This window comes from Pleuronectes platessa, chromosome 19 (assembly GCF_947347685.1).
Source record: "Pleuronectes platessa chromosome 19, fPlePla1.1, whole genome shotgun sequence".
In the NCBI taxonomy this organism is placed as follows: Eukaryota; Metazoa; Chordata; class Actinopteri; order Pleuronectiformes; family Pleuronectidae; genus Pleuronectes; species Pleuronectes platessa.
In genome coordinates, this window is record NC_070644.1 from 4,259,690 (window position 1) to 4,286,742 (window position 27,053).

The following is a 27,053-nucleotide window of genomic DNA, read 5'->3' on the forward strand; positions in this document are numbered from 1 at the left end:
AGTACATAAAGAAAGTAGCAAAGCTCTAAAATACATAAGTCAATACTGTCTATCATCAATACTTCAGTACTTTAACTTAATTTACATTTGGAATGCAAGAGTTATATTTGCTATGGACTATTTTTAATTATAGAAGATGTCTTCAGATCCACTGCTTAAGTAATTATACCACAAAGTATGTTGGATAAATGCAGTTAAAGTAACTCAGACATTTCAATATTATTTTATAATGTATAATAGTTCAGTAGAGTATTATTGCTGATACATTATTTTTAAAGTAGCATGTATAGTCCAAGCCTCCAATTCTTTTTTAAATAGATACAAAATTGTTGAACTAAGTGATACCTGACTCTCTCAAAATCAACAGATACAGTTGGGTTCTTTGATTGATGACCAGCCAACATATTTATTATATTAATTATGAACAAACTTGAACTTTTGTCTGAAGTAGCAGCCATCACACAACTGTTGAACAAATGTCGGGGGGGGGTAAAAAAGTAAAATATGTTGTGGACCAGAAGTATAAAGTTAACTCAAGTACAAGTGCAGTACTCAACATCGAGTACTTTAAATTGTAAATAGCAGTTGTTGTCATTGGTAATCAGCTACCTCACACCTCTGAAAGTGTTGCAAATATATCTTTGTACTTTTCTATATCATCATATATTCTATGTATAATGTTAATATAATGTGTATTTATGATGTACTAAATGTATTGCCACTTTAACTCAAGTAATCAGGTAGCCGTGATGATCTGAAAGTTAAACCCCCCTCTCCTCGTGTAGGGTTATTTTCTTCCAGCGCTGAGGTTGAAGTGTTATTTCAGGGCAGCCCAGATAGACATGCGCACAGCTGATGGGAGAGAGGCACATCTGCACTGACGTCCCCCCCCCCCCCCCCCAAACCCAGCCGCAAAAAAAAAAAAAAAAGAAGAAAAAAAAAAGCTGCCAATTTGAAGCTGTCCTAGACTGGGACACCCGGCCTGTGCAGATGTAGTGAGGAGGAGCAGCCCCGAGCCAACTTGTGCTGGTGTTTGCATGCACGTCTCCCCGAGGCAGGTCCGCCGCTGCGCGCTGAGAGAGAGACCGTGGCACAACACCCTCCGCAACCTCAACTAACTTTTTAAGCCAATCTGTGCCAACAGCAGCAGCACAACAACCACCAGCAGCAGCAAGAACACAAAGTCTAGATTATATAGACGACTGATGGGCTGGAAATAGACCCTGGAGGAGATCCAACACTTTGAAAGGCTGACTTTGTGTGTGCGTGTGTGTGTGTGTGTGTATGTGTGTGTGTGTGTGTGGGACAGTGTGTGGCGAGAGATACTGCTGCTGCTGCTGGACTGAGAGGGAGAATCACAGAGGATGGCAGAGTCCAGGAGGAGATGAGAAGAGCTGAGGAGGTCTGTCTGTTTGCGGAAACGTCCCAGTCTTTGTGTCCTGAGCTCTCTCCCTGCACAGTTGGACCGGAGCTGACACTAGGAGGATGAGCATGGTAACATTTCTCCCGTTACGCTCCCCGTCTGTTCAGAGTAGGACGGTCTCTTTCCGGGCACTTTTCTTTCTAGTCGGCAGCAGATTCGTGTGAGCATTTAAATCCTCTCAGGGAGGCGGACATTGTTTGCAAACCAGTTGACCCGCTCATAGAGTTTCTTTGCATGCAGTGTCAGTGTTGGTGTACTTTTGGAGACATTTACGCACAGTCTCTCCAGCTGCAGGGTGTCAGTTTTGCACCGTTGCAGGTCTGCAGTCAGTCCGCGTCCGGCTGCTCTAACTTTACCAACTAGAAAATCAAAACTTCCCGACAAAGGGAGGTTCACGCCTTTTTTGCGGCAGCCCCGCGGTCGCTTTGTGACCCGCAGACGCTTCTCGGAGGTTGTATTTGAGGAGGCACCGGTGCAATGCACACGGGCCAGCGGCCAACTGTCTGGGTCAGAGTGGCCAAGTAGGTAGCGCTGTCTGTCTGGTGTGTCTGGAGCGCTGCAGCTCCGTGCACAGCTCCACATGTAGGTCTCAGCAAAGGCTGCTGCTTTCCAAAAGGCTGTCTGGCTCAGCCGGCCACTTTTTCGCCGGCCACCATCCCTCTATCTCCCGGATCCGCTGACGTCTGTTTATACTGGTGTCGCTGGCGCATGCTGCCGTGAGACGCGTCAGTGAGTAAACCCACAACCTGCACAGATTAGGATCGTGTCGACTGGTCAGATTTATGCTTCTCCTATAGTGTGGTTGTTTCGCTTCGGTGAAACCTGCCTTTTATCACATCCAGGTCTCTGGCCATGAACCTGTCATCTCCAGTGATCGATGTTTTAATTGATAGGGAAGCGTCACTTCGCAGAAAAGTCCCAAGAGTCTGGTCGTTTGTTCTTGAAGTGACACATTTCATGTTGGATTTAAAAGACGTGTTGACTGAGGAACTGCAACTCAATGGTGATGAACTTTGTGAGGGATTTTCATTCATTTACCACAGACTACAGCTGTGACCGTTTCCTTAAAGCTGCGATGATCAGTTGATTGATCAACCAGTTGACCAACAGAAAATTTATTTTATTAATCACCTGGTCATTTCAGTCCATTTCTAAGCAGAAATCCAGCTAAATAAATATGGAGATATGCTACGTTTTGGGTCGTTACATTGTAAATGAAATATGTTTGCGTTTCTGGATCTTGGTCAGATTTAAAAAACAATTACAAGATGGCATTTTGGGCTAATTGGCTTTTTTTTTTCAAGATTTTGTGGCTTTTGTTTTTGACAAAATGATTGCTGGGATAATCGATAATGAATATAAATATTAGATATGTCCATATTTTTCATCACTGATTCATCTGACAATTATGTGTTGATTAATTGTTTTAACATTTGGTCCATACATGTTCAGAAAAGAGTGGGACATGTGCATTAGATCATCATCAAAAAACAGTATTAGATTTACAATAATGTTTTACATGTTTCACAGACTGACAAATCAGCAAAGCCTCAATTTTTAAAAGCTGAAACCAGTGAATTTTTACTTTTTTCCTGGACAAAATAGATCGATACAATATTTTGATAAGTTCCAGTGAATTTTCTGTTGATCGAAAAATCGACAATTCAACTTTTCTGGTCTCAGCTCCACAACAGACAACAATCTGAAAATGAGTGAGCGATAATTCCAAGAGAGCGAGAAGATCATTTAATCTCTGATCGATATTCTTCACAGGAATGCAGATGGATTGGTCAAGACAAGTTCCCAATATAGAGCTTCCTGTTTGGTGTTGCACCTGAGAGTCACCCTGTCTGATGGATTACGGTGTTTTCTACCAGCTGCTGACATGAATTCAGAGGCCAGTGGGATGTGGAAGCGCTCGCCTTCACGAGAAATCTGAGACTCGGATGAGCCCTCGAGCACAACGAGAACTTTTAAGTGAAGGAGATAAACCATGGACTTGTTATGGTGTGGCATCGGACCGACCCTGTGCTTTTAACCTGTTTGTAGCATCCTCTACCCCCACCCCATGTCACATCTTTCCCTGAATTATGGAAATTTTGTGGAAGACGCTGACTTGGACACTGAGCCTGGTGGTGATGGCTGCTTCTGAATTTCAAAGCGTCAACAGACTTTCGCACAACTCTCAAGGTAGGATGCAGACAGGTGAACAGGACAATTTTAATTGTATCTGTATGTTCATTATCAGATCATCTTCTCGTCTCTCTTCTTTCTTTTCCTTTTCTCCTGTAAAAGAGGAGTTCCTGTCCAACCTGCAGCACTTCCAGCTGACTGTCCCGGTGCGGGTGGATGAAAATGGAGAGTTCCTGAGCTACACTGTGAAGCACCACCGGCCGGGCCGACGGAGACGGGGGGCCGTGGACCTCATAATGGGTCCAGTGCCGGCGTTGGACCCGGACCCTCCAGAGTCCCGGCTGTTCTACAGACTGTCAGCGTACGGAAAGCACTTTCACTTAAACCTGACACTCAACCCCCACCTGGTGTCGAAACATTTTACAGTGGAGTACTGGGGCAAAGAAGGGCTGGAGTGGCGTCATAACATGGTAGATAACTGTCACTATGTGGGATTCTTGCAAAATCAGCGCAGTACGACCAGAGTGGCACTCAGCAACTGCAAGGGCCTGGTGAGTACAATGTGCTGTTGGAATTATTATTTAATGTGATCAGTTCCCACTCTCTAACAGCCCTTGGTGCCACAAAGAGTACAGACTACTTACCTCAAACAAACCCCCTACTTATACTAATGTCAGAATATATACCTAGCTTGTGCTGCTCTCATGTCAGCCAATCTTTCGGAGGCACGGCCAGAGGATTAGACCAATTGTAGTTTGCTTAACACGATCTTGGCCTCTTTCCACTTGGCACACCGAGTCTGGCAGCTCAGAAACAAGGTGATGCTCATGTAGAGAAATCACATCATCACGCTTATCCGTGAGTGTTCTGCATCAGGGCTTTTCTCTCCAATCCGTCCATTGAATATCAGTCTTGAGGCTCTAATTTTAAAAGCCTCAGTAGTTCAGCTCACATTTCTTCAGTTGATCCTTTTTGTGATCTGTAAAATAACGTGTCTAACTCCTCCTTATTACCTCATTTCGAAGCGTCTTTTCAAAAACAAAACTGATAACCACTAACAAGGCGTCTAATTATCCTGTTTAAGCGTTTAGTCCTCAGGATTTTATCCTCAGACAGTGTGACTGTCCAGCTTCTCTTTGCTAATCAAGGAATTGGAAGAAATTTTAATAGCCGCTATCCCTCCTTGCTTCAGAATAACTCTAAAGAAGGAAAAAAGGGCCCTGCTTCTTATTGTCAAATGTAATCATGTGGAGAAAACGTGAAGCCAAATGTGTTGGCAAGGCCCACACCGAGTATCATAAATTGAATTAGTGTTTGCCCTTTTTTCTAAGAACACCAAAAATGGACAAAAATGTGTCTGCACTTTAATGCAATCAGCGATCTGCACAGTTTGGGATCTTGACATCACTCACCATTAAAAAGTCTAATATGTTTCTGTTTCCTAGTGTGATGTGGGGTTTATTGCTGTCATTGTGGGTTTCACAAAATCAAAGTATTGTTGTGTACAAACTTTTTTTGTAAAGGACTTCTCACATTGCCATTGGAAGGCAGAGAACAATGTTTTCTCTAGCTATATAAGACTTTGAGTCATGCAGCAGACACAATGTACAAGGAATGCCAAAAGACTGAGATTTTTAGTCCCCCAAGTATCAGTCTTACTTAAACAATAATGTATCCTACATTCCCCAAAATGCAACTTAATAGCCTTTGTCATGTATGTACAGATATGTCAAACATCATGGCCACAACTTTTAGTGTCAGATTGCTGTAAAGAGATGACATCATCAAAATTAAGCATCAGAATGAGCAGGGTTATCTCAGCTTAAGTTGTCAGAGTTACGGAAATGTATAACAGTATATTTAAATGTATAATTTATATTTATCCACAGAGGAACTTTTTAAAAACTTGAGGTCGTGAAAGCAAAGGCTGTTTTCACCATGCTAGCTATTAGCCAACAATAGCCTACTAGCAGTAGCTAGCTAACAGTAGCCTATGAGCTATCTGCTGAGCACAGCGTCCAATGTGAGTTGTTTCTTGATAAATCTTCCCTACAGCAGATTTAATGATATCATCATTGTCATATTTATTCATACAACTCGACAACACTCTTATAAATCCATCTCTTCAACTATCATAGTTGTATGTATGCAGTCTAACCTTTACAAAATTAAGTCGTAGTTAAATTTGAGTTATTCGCGTAGATACAAAATTGGATTTTTGGAACAGAACGCGTAACTTTAGCTTTCACTTTGCTGTTGCATGCATGCATCACATCAAATCTAAAGTTTGCTTTGCAGTCTGTCTGAACACACACAATTGAACTTCATGTGTAAAATTGTTGGTTTCCTTTACAAAATAATAACTACTTAACATGTAAGCCCCCCCCCCCCCCCCCCCCTGCATTGTTTAGGTAGATGCATTCACTTCAGTGCTGATGTTTGCTTGTGTTTGTAACCTGTATCTTTCATTGGTTTTCTTTCCAAGCATGGTGTTATAACAACAGAGGAAGAACAGTATTTAATAGAGCCATTAAAGAACATATCCTCCACCACCTCCAGCGAATGGAACCTGGAAGAAGCACAGCAACATGTTATTTATAAAATGTCTGCCATTCCCTCACCGCAAGAGCATAGCCAGGAGTTCAGCTGTGGCATTTCAGGTTGGTGAACCTCCATCTGGGTTGGACTCTGTGTGGGTGGAACTGACGTAAAGGAAGAACTATACATAGCAGGTTAGAGGAAGTTCTGGTTTGGTTCTAGGCCCAGGTTCTGGTAGACATGACCGGGCCTCTTGTGTGCTATAGTTGCTGCTGGCCTGGACACCTTTCAACCTGTTGGAGAAAGTCTCCCTCCAGCTTTCGTAAAAAGCGCTTCACTGCATAAAGTGAAGTTGGCTCTGACTTTTACTGAAGCACAAATGCTATTTATAGAGCCAATAATCATGTTCAGATTTTGAAATATAGACAACCCAGTGCCCCCAAATACTCACACTGCTGAGATATGACGAATTGGAAAAAGAACCAGGTGGATATTTAGGTATTTGGGCCAAGGTCTTATAAGAAACAGCAAAGGCTGTCATCGCCAGGAAGCTAACATGCCCTAACATGCACCACCCTATAGCTTTTTCCCAGAGCATCTGGGTCATAAAGCAAAAGGCTTTAGCCGCAAGGTTCAAAGGGGCAGATTCCCTATGTGCATCAACCACACACAAACTAGCTCTATCACAAAGATGATGCATCATGATTTTGGTGTAAATTGTTGTTTCAATATTTACAATAAACTGTTGCTGTCTCCCTGTCATCCACAGACCTCATTGAAAGCGGTGCACCTTGCAAGCATAATGCAACTTCCCCTGTCCACTCGTCCCCTGTTCCCCAAACCAACAGCGAGCGCTCGAACAGCACTCACAGACAGAGACGCTCTGTCAGCACCGAGCGCTTTGTGGAGACGCTAGTGGTCGCTGATAAAATGATGGTCGGTTACCATGGACGCAAAGACATTGAGCACTACATCTTGTCTGTAATGAATATTGTAAGTTTGATCCTACTTTTTGGTCATGTTGTCCTGTCTTATTGATCTGTTCATTTTAGGTTATCTGATTAATTGTTTGATTGTTTGGAAAATGTCACCAAACAGCCCAATGTGAGGCCTTCAAAAGTGTCTTGTTTTGTCTGACTAACATTCAGTGTAACAACATGCACAAGAAATTCTCACATTGGAGAGGATAGAACCAGCAAATATTATGCAGTTTTGCTTAATACTGGCTTAAACAATTACTCAATTATCAAATAGTTGCTGATTACTGTACTAGTGTGGCGACTGAAAGTACTTCATGAAGGCAGATTGGATGTTGTGACATATGGACGCAATTTGTCTGACTTTGTGTCTTTTCTTCTTTTCTGGAGGTCAGGTTGCCAAACTTTACCGTGATGCCAGTCTAGGAAATGTTGTGAACGTCATTGTGACCCGGCTGATTGTTCTGACTGAAGATCAGGTAAGACAAAAAAAAAAATCTCCTTTTCTTCCTGAACCCTTCTCTGTGTCACAGTTTCATTTATTAATTTCCCTAACTTTGAACTGTCCATGCAGTATTACCACAGTTATTACAATGAGCCTTTTTTTTTATAGCGTCTGTAACCTCATATGTTATGAGTATATAACTTATACGTCTGGCTTGACTGAGCTGCAGTATTTTATGTGATTGCTTTGACTGAAGGGGAGAGAGGAGAGACTATTCACCATATGGCCACCGCTTAAGATAAAAGATGTGCTTAAGCATCTTTCCTCAGGGAGCATTTACATGCATTGTACATGTGTATGTATGTGTGATGGGAGAAACAGCGTCCTAGCATCTGTTTTATTCAGGAGGGGGTCGTAGAAGCTCCTTATGAAGCATCAGATCCAAAAATCCAGTTTTCATGTTAAGTAGAGCCGCACTTTGATCCACAAGGATGGCTCATCCGTCAGTCCTGGTTTGGGATGAGCTCAATAGAAAATACAGCCTCAAAACATATTATGGTGAAAGTGATTCACTCATTGGCCGTTGAGCTGCAAGCTGAATTCAGCACATCTTCATCTTGTAATAGATAAATATAATTAAAACTAGTACATAAGGAGATTCATTTTGCAGACTCCACTACAACTTCCCCAGTTCTTTTCCTACTTTCCACTTCTGCTTTTTATAAAATTTCAGCTTCAGCTTAAAATAGAGTATCTTCTCTCCTGCTATAAAAGGTTTTACCTCTACCAGTACTGAATATAGGCGTAAATCAAACACAAAAAAAGTTTACACTGTGCCAAAAACTTGTTCTCCAACCTCCCTCTGATCCCAGTTCAGTCCTCCTTCAAATAATTCATCCAGAATTACACACACACAACCGTTCCCCTCAGGCGGCTGGAGTGGTTCAAGTGTTGTCAGCGTTGTCAACACATGATAGTTCAGTGTCACTTTGTCTTCGATGTTACCTTTATTGGACAGTAGACGATTGTGACGGACAGAGAATGAGGAGAGAGAGACGGATGTGACATGGAATAAAGGTCCCTGCCTGTGATTGAGAACTGAACTAGGGTTGCTCAGCTATGTGACACCACCATGCCACATGCTTTGATTTATATCACAACTGCTGTCATTCAGTCCACAAGTGTTCTCCATGAAAAATTGGATTTAGTACTTTAGAGTGATGTGAATTATTCTAGGAAACAATATAAGGTGACATGACATGCTACAACAGAATAGGGTACAACATGTTATAACACAACACAAAATTATACAACCCGTCACTACATGATATGACCTCATGTAAGCACAACGTGATGAGCACAATGCAAAGCAATACAATGCAATACAAAACACACAAGATAACCTTACTATAAGGGATATACAAATTGTCATTAATTGACATTATTGTTAGTAAGTGACTAGTAAAAACAAACAACTGACAGGAGAGGCGCACCTCGGGGGAGTCAATCAGATTTCAGGTCATTGCCCCCCTGGCCCCACCCCTGGATCTGCCATGACAACATGACATAGTTAAATAATATCCCAAATGATACAACCTGACTCTACACGCGATGTCAAGATACAATACAATCGAATATGACATAGTATGATACTATACAAGCTAAGACAGGATAAGACATGGCATGGCACACGATGCGACAGAATAACGTCAGTAAATTATATGACACAACACCATTAATTGCATTCTTTCACACACTGAATACAATATGACACAATTCTATATGAATCAATACAACACGCTCAAAAGGAAATCACATAATGAAATGTGACAACACAACACAACACAACACAATACAGTTTAAAGAATGTAACACAACACCCCATGATACATGACACAATGGGTTTGACGTAGTAAGACGTGCCATTATCCTATGATGTGATATTGTAATCAACTGGAAGAGACTGTAAAGGTTATTGTAGCTGTAACAAGTGTAACACGGTTGCATGTGCTGCTTGTGTTGAATTTGCAGCCTAACCTGGAGATCAACCACCATGCTGACAAGTCTCTGGACAGTTTCTGTAAGTGGCAGAAGTCCATCTTGTCTCATCACGGCGACGGCAACAGTATTCCTGAAAATGGGATGGCTCATCATGACAACGCTGTCCTAATCACCCGGTAAGTGTAGGCTCTCATCCACGGGATCATCTCCTCACATGCAAGTATAATGATGCTGCTGAGTTGCTCTTTCGGCTGCTACTTTCGCTGGAAGTAGCGCTAAGTTCCTAATTTTGAGCAAATAGGTTGCAGGTTGTGTTCTGTACTGTTGGCTCATAAAAGCTGTGCAGTCACGGTTCAGCTTGAGAGTGTAGTCATGTGTGTGTTTGCTAATAGAGGTGGCCAGCAGGTACGGCAGTGAAACCTCCGAAAGTCCAGTTCTTGTGCACGCCCTCAACCTGTAACCACTAAAGCCGATGGGAGTAAACACCTCAGTTCTGAAAATAAAATGTGCTGTTTCAGACTCGCTCTACCTGTCACGCTGCAATTTATGTTAAGGGTGTTACCATAAAACAGCAAAACTCTGTCATTACCTGGAATAGGCTTCATTGTTGCCAGAACTGTTTTGGCTACATAACCTAGCAACTGAAAAGTACATTCCCCCCACTGGTTTTGTTTAAAGAGAGGATGGCGTTCTGTGATTGACATGGGCTAAAGCCAAGATGTTCGACTCGGTAGGCTCTGCACAAAACAGCCTTTCTATCATTAGTGTGCTCATGCTTGTTGTCTGTCAGTTGATTTTCTCCAGCTGCTTTGGCTCACGTTTTTTATTATTGGTTTTAGCGTCACTCCGTAAGAACCAGCAGCAAATACTTAGTAGCTTAGTGGTGTCTACAGACAACAGTCATGGGATTTATCTCAGGCGCTGTAATTGTTTCTAGTTCTTCTGTAGAACATGATATAACATGGTCCTATGGTCATCGCTTAAAGATGCCAAACATCTCTTGGGACTGTTTTGTAGCTTAGTCATTCATATTTAGCAGCCATATTCTCCACATAGGGTAATTTGGTAATTGTCAGACCAGGTCTTCAAATGCCAACCTGCACCACCCATAACGAGAAGAAAGTAACAACGGCAGCAACAGTTTAGCATTACAGATGGACACATGTCAATGTCGCCACTTACAGTACCTTAAAACCTTGTTGTAGCTAAGGTGCTAGCGATAATAGCCTATATTTCTACCCTTAGCAGAGACAGACCAACAATAACATCTCAATGGAGACCTGAAAAATATTAGTTTAGGATTAACTCAGTAGCTTTCAACTTTGTTTGGTTCTTCGACAACTCTGCGAAATTGGTTCCTCAGAGCTTGATTGTCAATAAAGATATGTGCTTCACAGCCAAAGATATTGAAAGGATTAAATTGTCCGAAACTCAATTGGCTAAAACGTTTTGCTAGGTGCTATAAGGAAAAAGCAAAGGCCAATAACAAATGAGCTAACATGTTTTTGTGGACCATACAATGACGCCTTATAACTTAAGTGATTACCCGTTTTGTAATAGCTCACAACTGTTAATCTAGTGCAATCATCAAGTCAAAAATGTCAGTTTGAAATTTTCCAAAACTGCAATCTTCCCAATTGCCTGCAGGTGGCATTGACTTTAAATTTGTAGAATAGTTTTTGCCTGTAGATGGCGCACATCAACACTGCAGTTACTTTCTATGCTGATGTGTAGCCACACCCCTGATTCACCTCAGTGGTTCGAGTCAGTTCCAATATGGTGGGACATCGGTAACCTTTGAGTAAATATAGCATCGGTGAACCGTGAAACCAAGGCAAAGCGTAGGCGAGAGATAATGAGATAATAAGCTGCGGGGAGGAGGCCCCAGCTGAGCTCAGTGATGCTAACACTGGAGATAGTATAAATAGCTGATGGTCGACACCAGGAAGCTTCTATTAACCACCATGTCTGGAGGAGCAGTCTGACATTCCTTCTAGGAATGCGTTTACAAAGGTTTAGATTTAAAGATGGCGGATGCTTGCAGCGTTTACCTCAGAGGACTTTTAGTAATGAGCTGAAACTGTGACTGAATTTCTTCATTCAACACTGGATTAAATATACATTTAGTTAAATATTCATCAGCTCATTTTATTTGTAATTGGAAAACATGTCACATATAGGTGGGACAAAAAAAAGACATGCCACATTTGGCTTAAAGAAAAAGCCTTTTATGACCAAATGATGAATAAATATTCATTGGAATAATTGATAATGAAAACAATTGTTTGCAGCCTCCGATTCAAGGCATAAGATTATACTATTGTGAATACTAAATGGGGAAGGTGCGAAACATGTAAGAGCATGTGTCTTTTGTGTTGGATAGATAGCAATGTTTTACTTGCTATCTACTGGTAGAATGTCTGGATAGATTTGTGAAGAATAAAGTTAAAGCACTGATGTACAATACAAAGGGAAAACTGTTTCCAGGGGACATTTCTTTGGCTTTATGTGGATGAAGGGTCACTATTTGCATACTTCTAGTGAAGTGTATTCTAATTATGTATCCAAAGGTCCTCATTATACACATGCTAATCATTACTTACTGAGGCCTTCGTGGTCTAGTACGAGGTACAGAGCTGGACATTCTTCCTGCATTCAGTATCACTATATTCTACGTCTACTACAGCTCAATCAACACCGATCAGTGCCGCTCCCCTTAGAGACGGACCAGCAGGACACACTAAACTCAACCTTCCTCAACACTCTGCTCTTCACCGCAGCAGTAAATGGCAAATTGTCTGTATTATTGTAGCACTTTTCTGATCTTGATCACCACTTAAAGAGCTTTACATCCCAGTTTTGCCATTCACCCATTCAACAGGGCTTCTAAATGCAGCTCTTTCTCCATCACACATCATTCACACACTGCCGGCACAGACAACGGGGGCAATTGGGGGTTTAGTTTCTTGTCCAAGGACAAACCAGCACATGGGATGGGGGGAGCCGGGAAATGAACCACTGAACTTCTGGTTAGTGGACGACCCGCTCTACCCCTCTTGCTCCTTTGGTAGTTTGAGTTACCATTCTGCCAATGTGTCCCATCACAAGGGGAAACTATGGAAATACGTCAAAACAAACAGATGTCCTGAACGAGGTCATGGTTGTACCTCGCTAATCCGCGGTGAAAGAGGGAGCGTCATCGAGGGAAAGCAAGGAAGAAAGGAAGAGGAGTTTATGGCAAGCAGGAGCGCTAATACGGAGAATGAAATTAAATCAGCTGTGCCCTTGTTTTTAATAGATTAAAAGCTTTTGGAATGATTGGATCTTTCATTTTAAATGTATGATGTGGCCCACTGTGTTCAGGCCTTGTTTTTCCCCTTGGCTCTATTGGATTACCTGTGTGTGAGTTACGGGAGTTAGCAGTTGGGACACGGCATGACCGAAGCTTTAACTTTATTCTCATTGACATTTGCTGTGTTTGCCCTGTGACATTTTGCCAAAGGCTCATGCTATAGATGGAGGGAGTGAACCAGGTGTTTTCACAGCTTTCATTACATGCTATTGTTATGCTAAAGATTGAGATTATATCTGGTCAGACTGTGATTAAACATGGAAAGAATGCGCTGCAAAGTGCCAGTGGAAGAAAATACTGTACATATAAAAAATGTAGAGTTAATGAAATTGTTTCTGTTCTTTCCCCTTTTTTTCAGATATGACATCTGCACCTACAAGAACAAACCCTGCGGAACCTTAGGTGAGTGGACTGAAGAGCAAAGTTTCTAAACACTGCTTTAACATGTGTTTTCCTGCCAAATAGGTAATCTTATACCATATGATTCTCTGGTGTAGGAGCTCAATTCTTTTTCTTTTCCCCCTCTGGAGAGGTTTTCATTTTCACCTCCAGCGTGTCCTCAGACAAACCTCATTCTGCAGCCTATGCAGTCTGCCTTTAGAAGAACACCAGACAGAACCAGAGGGATGTTTTCACTTTGGTTATTATAGCTCCTCGGTGGCTCTCCTCTGTTGGTTGAGGCCAGGCGTGCCGATCCCGGACAGCCGTGGTCACCTCCTTGCATGGCCTCCAATTTATAAAACCTGTCTGTCTCTCTCTTTCCTCTGCCTCCAGCCCCAGTTGGTCTGAGGTGTTTACACTTCCACTGGGGCTGAGGAAGAGAAAGAGAAAGGTATGTGTTGGACAGGCCAGGCAGGAGACTTAGGGTGGAGTGTGGGGGGGGGGGCAGGTGGCTACAGAGGAGAGTAGTGACAGAAGGAGGAGAAGGGAAAGAAGAAGGGGAGGAGTTGAAAGGAAAATGGAAGGGGAAAAGGACAATTATAGGGAGTGTGAGAGTATGCAGGAGGGAGATAGAGTTGGTGATATGCCGGTTGTGGAGGTTATGGGGGTGGAAAAAGGACAGCAGGCAATGGCACACACACACACTCACACACACATCCACCCATCTCTCACCCTCTCTTCTTCAACTCCCCCACGCCACCCCATCTCGAACCTCCCACCCACCCAGGCCTTCCACTCTCCACATCTTATCTTTGTAAAGGCCCTGCAGGCACCACAGTATATCTTGAAGGTAATATTGTGACTTCAGGGGTGGTTTGACAGATTGACCGCATTCGTCACATTCCCCGGTCGCTTTAATTGCCCTGGCATCTGCTTGGCTTCCTCGTAGTATCACCACCACCACCCTGACCCCACCCCTCCTCTCCTCCCCCCCTCTCCTCCCTCTCCTCTTGGGGATCATGCTCCCAGGTCAGTTCGCTGGCCTTTAAGGTCGGCGAGTAATCACGGGGCTGGAGATAATACACAGTCCGTCCCAGTGTTAAGAAAGAAAGACCCTTGCAATGCGATTTGTGTGTGTCTGCGCTCACCCAATGCTTGCGCGTGCACACAGTCACACACACACACACACACACACACACACACACACACACACACACACACACACACACTTCACTCTCTAACACACACATTCTTAAACTAATCGTAGAGTAGCCACCCTCCCTTTCCTCCTCCTTTCTTCACCTCCAGGCTCCCTCTTTCCCTGCAGTAATGGTTTCAGTGGCCTCCTGATTTGCGAGTCTATTCTTGTTTAGCCTCTTAGCAAAGAGGATACAAAAGCCATGCCACTTCAACAGGGAGCCAGAGTTCATGCAAACTATACAGGGACACTGACCAGCAAAACATGATTTATGTCTTGGCTCACTGTAGTGCAAATGGGATGGTTCATCAAGTTTATCCATATCACGCTTTGCATAGAACGCTCAGCGCTCATTTGGTCTCTGACTGGAAGTTGCAGAACTGAGTTCATGCATCACAAAGTGAGAGCTTGAATTTCTTGAGATCAATTCAAAAAGTCAGTCGACACAAATTACAGGTTTTTTTTATTTAAATTATTACGGGTTTTGACAGGTGTTTATATCGTTTTATCTGACCTTTTTATACATTAAATAACCTAACTTTAAAAACATCTAGTTTTATTGTTATATGCCTCCTCCCCTTCAGGAGAAATTAGTTCCAATTGAAAAGTGGTGACAGTAAGTTCCGTCATGTTCCATGCACCGGTCTGATTTTAATTGTGTTATCTCATTAGTGGTGTGCAAAGCTGCAGTTTCGAGAACTGAGAGTTCGGGGTAGAGTAAATGTAGCAACTACTCATTTAGATATTTTACAAATGCCAACTTGTCCAGGAGCACCAAGGGGAAATCTGTGTCTGCCCTCATCCCCTTTCTTATGTCCAACAAGAAAGCTTTGTTTAATAATACCTGCGTCTTTCCACCGCCCTCCTAGTGGCTGTTGCCCACGCCTTGAGAATAGTTGCTCTCCTCTTCAGCCATGGCAAACCAATCATCACTAGATGACCTAAAAACACATCACAGTGTGGAAACGTTGCCATGGGAACCCGATTTTAACTGGTGCTGATTTGGCTAAATCAGTATTGGTTGAACTTGAATGTGTTGAAATCCAGCTCTCCCACTTTAATAACACCTGACCAGAGCATCAGCTCCAATGGCTGTTAATCGTGCTGCAACCAGTTCCCAATCTTCAAATTAGATGGAAATTCAAATGAATTAGAATTATTATATTAAGTGAGAGTTTTTTGTTTCCTATAGTGTGCACTGACCTTTTATGGTTTTTACATTTTATATGTCTTCAGCCAGAAAATAATGAAATATGTTACTATGTGGAAACAAAAAAATTGAAATGCTCTATCCTTCCTATGACACACATGCAAACAGATGCACACAAACAGACACACACGCACACACACACCTGCTTTGGGCTGTCATATGATCCACTCTCCAGTCACCTGTAGATGTAATCTGTGAAGGATTGCCTCCTGTCTCCCTATCTGACCTGTCAGGCATTAGGAGAAATAGGACTTGCGACACCTGGATTGGGAAGAGGTTTTAACTTTAAACACCTTCTCCTCTCCCTTTCTCTCTCTCCCCTTCTCCCTCGTTCTCTTACCCCACTTCAGAAAAATGAGGAAAACATATATATATTTTCTGATGGCTTTCTGATGGGGCACGGTGTTGGTCAGGGGGTTGTTATATTCCCTTCCTTGGCTCGCGTTCTGGGGATCCCTTGTTACCATGAATTGAAATGTATAAATCTAACCCCTGTCTAGACATTTTCCTGCAGTCTCTGTAGTATGCAAGAAATAATGAAAAAAAAAAAAAAAAACTGTCTAGCCGATGATGCTTAATTCAACTCCCCAACGCCCCCAAAGTGAATGTATAGTAGCAGATTGTCTTTCAGCACTGCTGTAAACAAGTTGATCATATGTGTGGAAACCCAAATGTATGACCATGCCTCCTAAGAATGCTATGTCCTCACCCTGTGTTTGTGTGTTTGTCTGGCATGTGTGTGTGTGTGTCTTTTGTTGACAGGCTTGGCCTCAGTGGCTGGAATGTGTGAGCCAGAGAGGAGCTGCAGCATCAATGAAGACATCGGCCTCAGTTCCGCTTTCACCATTGCGCACGAGATTGGCCACAAGTGAGTTTTAAGACTTTTTAAGAGATCCCGATATAAATTATCGAACTTGACCTTACTTTTATGATCTAAATGGAAGAGGTGTGACAAAGCAAATGGGTTTTGAGCAAGAAGCACTCGTCCACACAGGTCAAATTCATGTACAAGAGATAAAGGAGGACTTTCTCTTAAAAAATGCACGGCCATGCACAGATAATCTGCTTTTCTCTATGAGGAGAAACTCTTGGACAAATATAATGCTGTAATCAGTGAATTTGAAGTTTAAACATGGTTAGAGCTACTATACTTGTTCATTTTACTAATTATGGTTACATTTTGATAAATCAACTGAATCGATTTCACTAAATTTCACTGAATTCCCTGGTTCTCAAATATGAATAATTCCATGTTTTCTTCATCTTGTATAACAGTAAACTGAATATTTGCTTTGGACTCTTGGTCAGACAAAATTAGACATTTGAAAATGTCTTTTTGGGTAATTTCTGAATGTCATGGCCATTTGTTCTATTTTCTGACATTGTATAAACTCAATGATTATTTGACTAACTCTGAAAATCGTTGATGGCTCAACCTATTGAATATTGTTATTCTGTTCAACATATTGTCATCTTCATGGGTTTCCAGTTTACTGAGATGTTTGGAGTTTTGTCTTTTGTCTTTTCTTCCTTCCTTCAGATTGGTATTTTCTTTACTGGCATAGTTTCAGATGTTTAGGAACAGGCATTTCAGTTCAGAGCGGCCCAAGGGTCTTTACTCTCCGACCAGGAGAACATTTTCTGTAAACAGTGTAACTCACCCACTGTATAAAATTCACTACTTGTCCTTATTTCTGTCAGTCCTGCTCAGATCATCATTGTCACTGGTCCCCTAATACGATTACATGACTACATATGCGACTACCAATTACTGACAACAGGCCTTGAAGCTCTGTGATGCAAAGTTCTGGTGTTTGCTCTTGTTATGGATGCCACCTTCACACAAACAGAACGAACAGGCGACCTTTTCATGCCAAATGTATTAACTGATTGTTATCAAATGTCACATTTTAGTTAGGAGAGAATGTTGAAAACCGACTTGGACCGAGCAGGACAGACATTTTTTTTACGACACATTTAGGAAAAGATTACACAGATGTTCCTGCTTGAAACCAATTGTTTTGTCTTCGACCTCAGATGAATCCCAATGACTTTGATTGTCACCTGACGTTTAGTCCAGGAGGTTCACATTTGTGTCCCGCTCAGGACGAAACAAACGCTATTCCCGTCACTCCTAATTGTTTGGTACTTATTTGCAAACATTAGCAAGTTAACGCACTAGACGAGGACAGTGAACTCAGTTAACATGCCTGCTTAATAATGAGCTCAGACACCACTTTTACGGGGTGTAGCGGCACAGTGTGGGACATCAAGTCATTCCAAGTCGAAAACCCTGAAGTCCAAGTGAAATCACAAGGCACTACTGGTGAAGTTCAAATTCAACTTGTGAGTCTTTTGTGATTTTGACAAGTGGAGTCCACATTCATCAGATTCATGACGGGATACTGACTGGAGTCCAACTCATTGGACCTGTGTCCACACTACTACCAATGAGATTCCTTCTTTTGCTTCAGATCCTTGTAAAACCTTTTATCGCTTTCACGACTGGGTGCTCTAATAATTGCTCTTAAACAAACATAGCTGACTGCTTGGGCTCGCCAGACCTGCATGTAGCCCCCTCTTTCCCCCAGCAGACGACTTGAACTGTATCTCCACATAATTCCTCATGTAAATGTCAGTGTCTACATACCTCTGGCTCTTTCTTCCTGAATATAAAGCAAAATAATTATGATGTATTAGTCTACATATCCCTCTCTCGAGAGTTCAGCAAGATGGCGATTTCCTTTATTATGTCTCATGTCTGCTTCTGTTGTGGGGCAGTTGTAAAAATAGTCTCTGCTTCTAGAGGATGTATAAAAAAAACACACTGCAGTGGGGTTTCAACTCGGCTGATTTATTTCCAGAGTAGGGTAAAATGTCATAAACGCCAGCCTTAGAAAAACAGGTTCAGACTGTGCGATGTGGTTGGGTTTGTTATATACATTAGACCTGATTTGTGCTCCTGGACTGCAAGGAAAAGTAAACTTTGACATCCTGCTGAAACTTGAGATTTTCTCTCAAATGATATCCAGACAGATAAGCTTCTTTTTTTTTTATGAATTGTTAAAATGATTTATTTTCAGCCCTCAGTGTGAAATAAATTCTTGAGGAGCTTTCATAACAGACTACAGGGTTGGGAGGTGTTTGGGTTTTGGGTCTTTCTCTCTTTTTCTTTGGTGAGGCCACTGATCTAAAGGACCCCCCCCCTCCCCTCCTCACCCCATCCCCAACCCCGCTCCAGTTGGTGTAGACTCCCACCTCACGGCCTGCTCAGACCTGTAGGCGGTGATTGACAAGCAGGCATCAGAGTGGTGATTAGAACTTTTCGTTCCTGCGGAGCTCCAGACAGAGTTTGACCCTTGACCCCTGGCTCTCCTCCACACAGCTGTTTCAGTGCCAAAGAGCTCGAACATTACAGCCAGGGCCAGTGAGGGAGACATCCTCCATATAGCATGCTGGACTTTCCAATGTCATTCCATCTAAACTGAGCAGTAAACTGCCAAAGAAATTAATTCCATTTTTTTGGTGTGTTTCAGTTTTGGGATGAACCATGACGGCATCGGGAATTCCTGCGGCACCAAAGGCCACGAGACAGCCAAACTGATGGCCGCTCACATAACAGCCAACACCAACCCTTTCTCCTGGTCTGCCTGCAGCAAAGACTACATCACCAGCTTTCTCGAGTAAGTGGATGATGGTTGTTCCCAGTGGGACTGTCTGAGTGTGTTTGAGTTTGCCTCCATGTTTGTGTGTGTGTTTGTGTGTGTGTGGAGTACAGAAAAAGGTGCAGCCTGCAGCCGTCTCGCTTCACAACCCGCCTGCCACTGGCCGGCCCTTGTGGTGACCCGCTAGCCAGCCTTATATGAAAGTCCTTCCCCACTTATTCACATCCATGTCATCACTAAGACTCCTGCCAGACCTCCTTGTGGCCGTGTATGATAACTGGGTGCTTTCCACCCATGCATCCCTGCACCACAAGGCGGGTGATGTTAGAGCTCGTGTGGTCCTTTGTGGTGACGTGTTGGCCAGCTGCCCTCAACCACTGCCCCACTGTTTAGTGGATAGGTCAAAGACGACAACACATTGGAGCACACAAATACACAGGAGAGTAACACTGAGACATTTCAGTAGAATGAGTCCTGCCAGTCTGGAATGACAAAAAACGCTTAGAAGCCCTCCAGAGTCTAGGATATGAAGGATGTGATGATACTGTGACGATGGAAGGACTGATACCCCTACGCCTTTACCCCTACTGTGCCAGTATGCAGGACTTAGTTCCGCATTTTTACCAACCATCAGAGGGAAAGAGAGGGTGGAGACGGAGACATTGAGGAAGGCATTACAATTGCAAACTAGTCTACCGTTTAGTTGACTTTCATTGTACACTTTGCAACACCCATGTTGATTTCAATGCATCCTTGATTTCATTGGTTCTGCACAATACTATTGGAAACAGGGACTGTTTCATTGGGTATCTCTGAAGAGATCTGGTGGAAGAACTTGAGCAAAGTTTGATTCAACAGAAATGTCTTACCTTTAACCATCATTGGATGAAACTGCCTTGCCTGAATGAGCAGCATTAATTGAGTTTTCACAGCTCATTTCAAGTGGAGAAAGGAAATAAATAAATGAACAATACAAATTAAATTCACTCTTTCTTCTCCACTAATTATGGCAATCCATTTTGTCCAGGACAGTATCCCTGAATTCCAACAGCCTGGTCTCGAACAACTCTCTTTTTACTCTGACATTGGGGAAGGCTGTTTGCTCCACAGACCGAGCTGAAAAGTGAATTATAAAAGTGCATTATACTTTTTCCCTGAGAGGGCTCAGCGACTGCTGGGAAACGGCTTCATTGTTTGGGAATAACAATCAGAAAGTGGTCAGGATTGTTCTCTCAAATGAGAAGCATGCTATTCTACTTTAACTATCAGAGAATGAGGTCAAGGATTCCTCAGCAGCTCTCTGAAATGGCTTGCTCTCAGCAATGGCATGATGGCTGTAAACTGCTGCAAGGAGCCACGCTGACTCTGTGGAACTAGCGGACAGAACCAAGTTGTTCAGCAGAAATTGGAAAAACATGCCAGACACAGCTCAGAGTGAGTCACAGTGTCATTTGAGGTGATCTAATCAATATTTTTGTATTAACAACGGATTAAATTGGCGTGTATAATGTGTTTCTCACTTGTAGTGAGAGAGACACATAATCCAATTCCTCGGTTTGAGTTTTTCAGTGTCTTACCTCATTGTTTTAATTTTTTGCAACTTTACTGTTTTAATTCAGCCTAACTGCTCTCATCTGTGTTGATTCTATCAGGCAGCTGTTAAAGTGGAAAAAAGGCTCTGATAAGCCCAGTGGTTCAGCGCTATAAACTTACTAGTGAGAATAAGAGTGGACCTAGGAGTTAAAGAGACAAATATTCCTCTAAGGAATTGGCAGAGAACAAAACAGAGCTACAAGCAGTGTTAAAACTGGACTTGGTGTCCAGAAATATGTCTCCAAATGGATGTTGATTTAAATATAGGCACGTTGGCTCAAACATGTACCAAATCAACTTATAAATTTGAACATACTGTCAGGTCTGTGTGTGGTGGCTGGTGCAATTGCCTTTAAAAGAGCAGACTACCTCCAAGTGAAGTTGAACAGGATCTTATAGAGAGGGAAACAGCTGAAGGTTCATGCCAGGACACTGCTGCTGACTTAAAAACATTGGCAACATCACTGTCTGAAAGGAAGTTCTACTTAAATCGGATTTTTATGCTATAACAGGTGTGGTTTAAGTTGTAATCCTCTAGATTTCAGTCCTGGTTGATGTTAGGACACCCAGTTCAATATTACAGCAAATGCTCCTTCAGCAGCGTCTTCGTCCAGCAACAGAGGAGCAGCTGATGTGTCCGTTTACAGTGCACCCAAACAAAATCACATTGTTTTAATGCAGATGTCAGTCAAAAATAATTGCAACCGCAGTCTGACCCCCTGCAAGATGTAAAACTGATATGCCGTTGAAAAATGCAGAATATGACCATATCTTTTTTGGTGGAGCTGCTGCTGTCAACGCAACGTTCCTGTGGCTTCTTCACAATAAAACACTCCATGAACAGAGAAGATATTGATGAAATATCAATGCATGCCTATTGGCAATAACTACCAAGTAAGAGAGGTAGTACTGAATATAAGTACAGTGAAAGTCTAGTTTAGAAATGAAAAGCTGACCATTAATAGTATCAAAAATAATGTTTGACTTGATCCTGATTTGAAATCTGAAGGAGACAGTGATGTTAACAAGTTTATGGTTTTGTTTGGACTGTTACCTGACTTACAAATGAGGTCAGAGGTCACAAGCTAGTGACAGAGAGTCTTACCTCAGGAGCTGGGAACAGGGACATCCAGTCCACTCCTCTAAAACCATTACCCTGCTCTGCTAATATGCATGCTCATGTATAAAGACTTAAATGTATCTGGCTTCCTATGATCTGCCCGTGGTAGAAAGATGCAGAGCACATTATTCCCTTTTTTATCCTTGTCTTTTATTGTCATCTTGATAATAGAGCCCATATATTTAAGCTTGCCCCTGCAAAGAAGAACCAGACAGGGTTCCAATTATCTAAATTTTTTGTCACAGACCCAGAAACAATGAACACAGAAATCGTTCCTTTTCAGTCTTTGCATAGAGGACATTTCTCACTACATTTTAGCTTGATCGCTCATCACTAAGACCTGAATGCTGCTTGCAAATCCTAATAATACACAACCCTGTGGTGAAGTATTGATGGGATGTGTTGCAAGTCTGCGGTGTGTCTCGGTGTGTGTGTGTGTTTGTGCATTCTTGTTTAGTTAGCAAGGCCCTCCAAGAAAGCGGATAATAGCGGCTGCGGTTGTCAGATGATGTTTCCGGCTGAAAGCTGTTAAAAGAGGGTTAGTGAACAGCACTTGTGACAGAGATGACAGTATTATATGCCAGCTTCCAGCTGGGACACAAAGAGCCGCTTCTCTGCCGCTCCGTCGGGTTCCTGTCCATTTCTGGCTCAAGTATCTGAGGACGACCGAGACTGTGCTCCAAGGAAAAGGAGACATTAAGTTGTTTCAATGCGTCTCAGAGCAGCATCACCCTTTACTTTGTTTATTATACCTCCGTCTGTATCACTCTGTTGCTTCAGTTTTTGTCTTTTCATTTGGGTTTTATTGCCTTAAGCTTTTATGTTTCTTACAAAAGGGTTCTGTCTGTAAACTCCAATTATCCTCCCTTTCTCTCCCTCAATCAGGGTTTTGGATATCGCTCATGCTTCTCCTTGCCAAGTAAACAACTTTGGCTGTGGTGTTGGCCTAGATTCACCATCTTGCTCGAGCAATATGTGCTGCTTTGTTTGGGTTTTTTAGTAATGGTTTCTGAATGCACTCATAGTTCACTCACAGTTTATTCTCTCACGTCTGCATGCCAGTTTGCAATAAATGTTAAAGGGGACATATTATGCCCATTTCACCACAGTTGATATGGCTCCTTGGGGTCTTAATGAAATGTCTGTAACATTTTTTGGTCAAAAAACCACAAGGATCATTTAAAACAGCACCCTTTTAACCCTGTCTAAAACAGCCTTCCTCAGATTGACCTGTTTTGAGTGCCCCGCCCCCCCCCCCCTCTCACCGCCCCGCCCCCGCTCTCACCAACAACCCACCCCCCTTCTCACTGCCCCGCCCCCGACACACACACACACAGACACACACACACGCAAGCACATCCAGTTTCACGTCTTAAATCTACCCTTAGCATATTTAAGGTTGTTAAAATCATTTTAAGTCACTGTCCTACACATATATTTCTGTATCTGTTTGTTGTGTTTCTTCATTGAAGCTACAATTTTCAAACTACTACACCTTCTGATAAAGATGTACATTATTTAAATACATGCATTAGATATGTGTGTATACACTATATAATTGTATGTGTATATTTATTCTTAGAGGGCATATATTCTGAGCGCACACACACACACGCGCACACACAGATCGTTGAGGGGCTACAGCTCTGGAGGCTAACACTGCTGCTACTTTTGCGGCGAAATGCACTTAAAACCCCGGGTATGAGTTTATTGAGCAACGGAGGTGGCAACAAGCTAATGGTGACTGGCACCGGTGCGTGAAGCTCGGGGTGCGTGGAGCAAATCTGGACGGGCCACAAAAGTTATAAGGCGCAGCTCTCTCCCCCCCTCCTCCTCCTCTGCTTCGCCGCCCGGGCATCCCAGGAGAGGTTGTCCGCTGAGCGAGCGCCAAAGCACGGGTACAATGCCGCCGGAGATCGGGACTGCAGTAAAGTGAGCCGTCATCTGGGAAGCCAGCCGCCACTCGGGTTTTTGTTGCGTGTCTACTAGTGCCTCATAAGGTAAAGCGGTAAAGCCGTTTCACCCAACCATGCTGTTTTACCGTAAATCCACGAGTAGACGCGCAAAAAAACACGTTCCGGTGCTATTTTATAACAAAGCTATCACAAACAGCTGTTTTAAGTTATACCTGCTGTTTCAACCGGGCGACAAACACAGAAGCACCGACTCGGGTTAGCCTCCCGGCCGGGGTTCCACTTGCAATACTGCTGTAAAAACGTGCACAAGCAGCCATTTGAAGCAACTTTAAACACAAACTAACAGCTAACTAGCGTTAGCCCGCTGCTGCTAACCGTAGTGGGACACACACAGGGGACACACAGGCTGGAGATTTGTCACAGATCGATAATGATCAATGATGAAAATGAGACATACCCTGCAGACGTGGGGAACCCTGATCCGGTGAGACGTGTCCGGGTCTCAGGTGTGTGAAGTCAGCGGGACCATCGCCAGCCTCGCAGTGAGCCGCCAGGGACCAACCCGTCACCGAGCAGCCGGCTGCGGCTGCCGACGACGCCGGCCGGCAAGCCGGGCACTGATTGCTATGAGGCTAACGCCACCTAGCTTACATGTCACCGTCAATTACCGAAACAAAACAACAGCTTTTCTAGTTGAAGACACTCACTGTGACACGAGACACGCACCGTCAACGCTCCCCTGTCCGTGGGGAGATCAGTCAGGCGGCTGCTGCCAACCGTAAACAAACACCGACAGGTCCACCAAAAGCGAGCCGCAGACATGGATCCAGCAGCCCAACATCACAGAACGAGCCCGAGCTGAGGAGGCGGCTTTGGCATGTGACTTACCCCGACAGCAGGCTCTGCTTCTCGGCCAGATCTCTCCTGCTTCCCGGGTGGGCTGCCACATGCAATACTGCTGTAAAAACGTGCACCAGCAGCCATTTGAAGCAACTTTAAACACAAACTAACAGCAAGCTAGCGTTAGCTCCCTGCTGCTAACCGTAAACAAACAGCGATAGGTCCACCAGAAGCGAGCCGCAGACATGGGTCCAGCAACCCGACATCCCCTAACGAGCCCGAGCTGAGGAGGGGGCTTTGGCATGTGACTTACCCCGACCGCAGGCTCTGCTTCTCGGCCAGATCTCCGCTGCTTCCCGGGTGGGCTGCCACATGCAATACTGCTGTAAAAACGTGCACCAGCAGCCATTTGAAGCAACTTTAAACACAAACTAACAGCAAGCTAGCGTTAGCTCCCTGCTGCTAACCGTAAACAAACAGCGATAGGTCCACCAGAAGCGAGCCGCAGACATGGGTCCAGCAACCCGACATCCCCTAACGAGCCCGAGCTGAGGAGGGGGCTTTGGCATGTGACTTACCCCGACCGCAGGCTCTGCTTCTCGGCCAGATCTCCGCCTCTCACCCCGCTCACCGGCTGGTTAGTGTCCCCCCTCGGCTAGCTTCCCAGCTAACACCCGCAGCCTCGAGCTGAGGAGGGTGCTGTGGCACGTAACCCGGTCTCCTCCTCCACCAGATCTCCGCCTCCAGGGGGGGGGGGGGGGGGCTATGCCATGTAGACCGACTGTGACGTCAATCCTGGTCGTATTCCCATTCGACGCACTCTATGGTATAGTTTCTTACATAGAGGAACCACAACAAATCAAGGGAGTTGTTTTTTTCCAGAGTTTTTGGGACGGTAGACATGCCAGATACCCACACTAACGTGTAGAAGCACTACAAAAGTGGATTTTTCATAATATGTCCCCTTTAAAAGGCAGGCGGATTAGGGGTTATTAAACTCACTGAGATCATGTGCTCTGTTGATAATAGACTTGGATGACTTGTGCCTTATGATAATTATTAGGTCAGTCGGATTTAATCATTCTGCTGTGTCATCGTTGGTTGGATCCAAGCGGGACGGTTAATATCTACATGAATGACCGGTGTCAGAGTCCGAAGGACGCCCATGCTCCTGCATATTAAAGGATATTTCCGCTCAGCATAATGAATTTGGCTGAATCCACCAGACAGGAAGCCTTTGCGACAGTGTCAAATAATAGCCCCTATGTTTAAACTTTGACTATTTTGTCTCCCTCCAAACCAATAAATAGTGAGGCTTGCCCTCAGTGCAAAAGGAGTCTGGGGGCCTCAGAGGCTCTCTGTGTGATGAGAGGGTCCTCCGGGGAACAAGAGCCAAGAAATAGGATTATTCCATTCAGTAACTGAGATCAGTGGATGGGGAGAGGAAGACAAGAGAATGAAAGCAAAAAGGAAGGGAGAAAAGGTTTGCTCCTCTCAGTCTGGAGCATTTAAGTTTAGCTTAAAATGCTTTTTTGAATGTTCCGCTCTGTAATGGAAACAAACAGCATGATCCAGATGTCTTGATTTATTTAGTACAATATTGTCGTAGAGAACATATTTGATAGACAGTGCAGTTCATCACTTAACAATGACAAATATTTAAAAAAAAGTTGCATATTTAAAGGATGCATACTGTTTACCTAAAGACTGTTCTAGTCTTTTCTAGTGGAAGTAGAGCTGCGTCATCCATCTTTATAAACAGTTTGTGATACATTTATACAGAACTTTCCAGAGCACAGTATCTAGAATTATAAAATGTTATGCTGATGACATCAGACTAAATAGTTAGATTACTTTTGTTTGAAACACTTCCAATCAATCTAAACTGCAACTTCCTCTGAAATACACTTTTCTACTGCTCACAATACATATATTGGGACGTTTTTAAATGAAAATTTGAACAAATATCATAATATATCTGAAATTACAAGACATGCAAGTAATTCAAGTGAGACATGACTTGACAAATAACTCAGAGATGAACTAGTCTATCTGCATATAACTAAAACTAAGTGAGATAAAGAGATATTTTGGGGGAATTGGGTGAACCATCTGTTTAAAGTTCTCTTAGTTTCAGTCCTCAATCGTCTCCTCTCTCGTAATCTGGGCCCAAATCTCGGTCTGCTCAATCACAAAGCCCAGCTCTGCGTTATTGTTGTCACCAAGCCCACTTTTCCTTTCGAGGGATGGGAAGAATTCCA

The 27,053-nt window shown here is 43.3% G+C and overlaps 1 protein-coding gene across 1 annotated transcript in view; it reads left to right on the plus strand.

Moving 5' to 3' along the window:
- Positions 1–1,153: 1,153 nt before the first annotated feature.
- The window catches only part of adamts6 (ADAM metallopeptidase with thrombospondin type 1 motif, 6), a 62,351-nt gene continuing 36,451 nt past the window's right edge, over positions 1,154–27,053 (plus strand). Inside the window, exons 1-10 of the mRNA XM_053411305.1 lie at positions 1,154–1,494; positions 3,197–3,613; positions 3,719–4,107; positions 6,042–6,216; positions 6,864–7,087; positions 7,467–7,550; positions 9,548–9,693; positions 13,228–13,271; positions 16,421–16,526; positions 19,195–19,341. Of these exons, the coding sequence (XP_053267280.1) occupies positions 3,514–3,613; positions 3,719–4,107; positions 6,042–6,216; positions 6,864–7,087; positions 7,467–7,550; positions 9,548–9,693; positions 13,228–13,271; positions 16,421–16,526; positions 19,195–19,341 (1,415 nt within the window). The 5' untranslated portion in view covers positions 1,154–1,494; positions 3,197–3,513. The remainder of the gene's footprint in view (positions 1,495–3,196; positions 3,614–3,718; positions 4,108–6,041; positions 6,217–6,863; positions 7,088–7,466; positions 7,551–9,547; positions 9,694–13,227; positions 13,272–16,420; positions 16,527–19,194; positions 19,342–27,053) is intronic.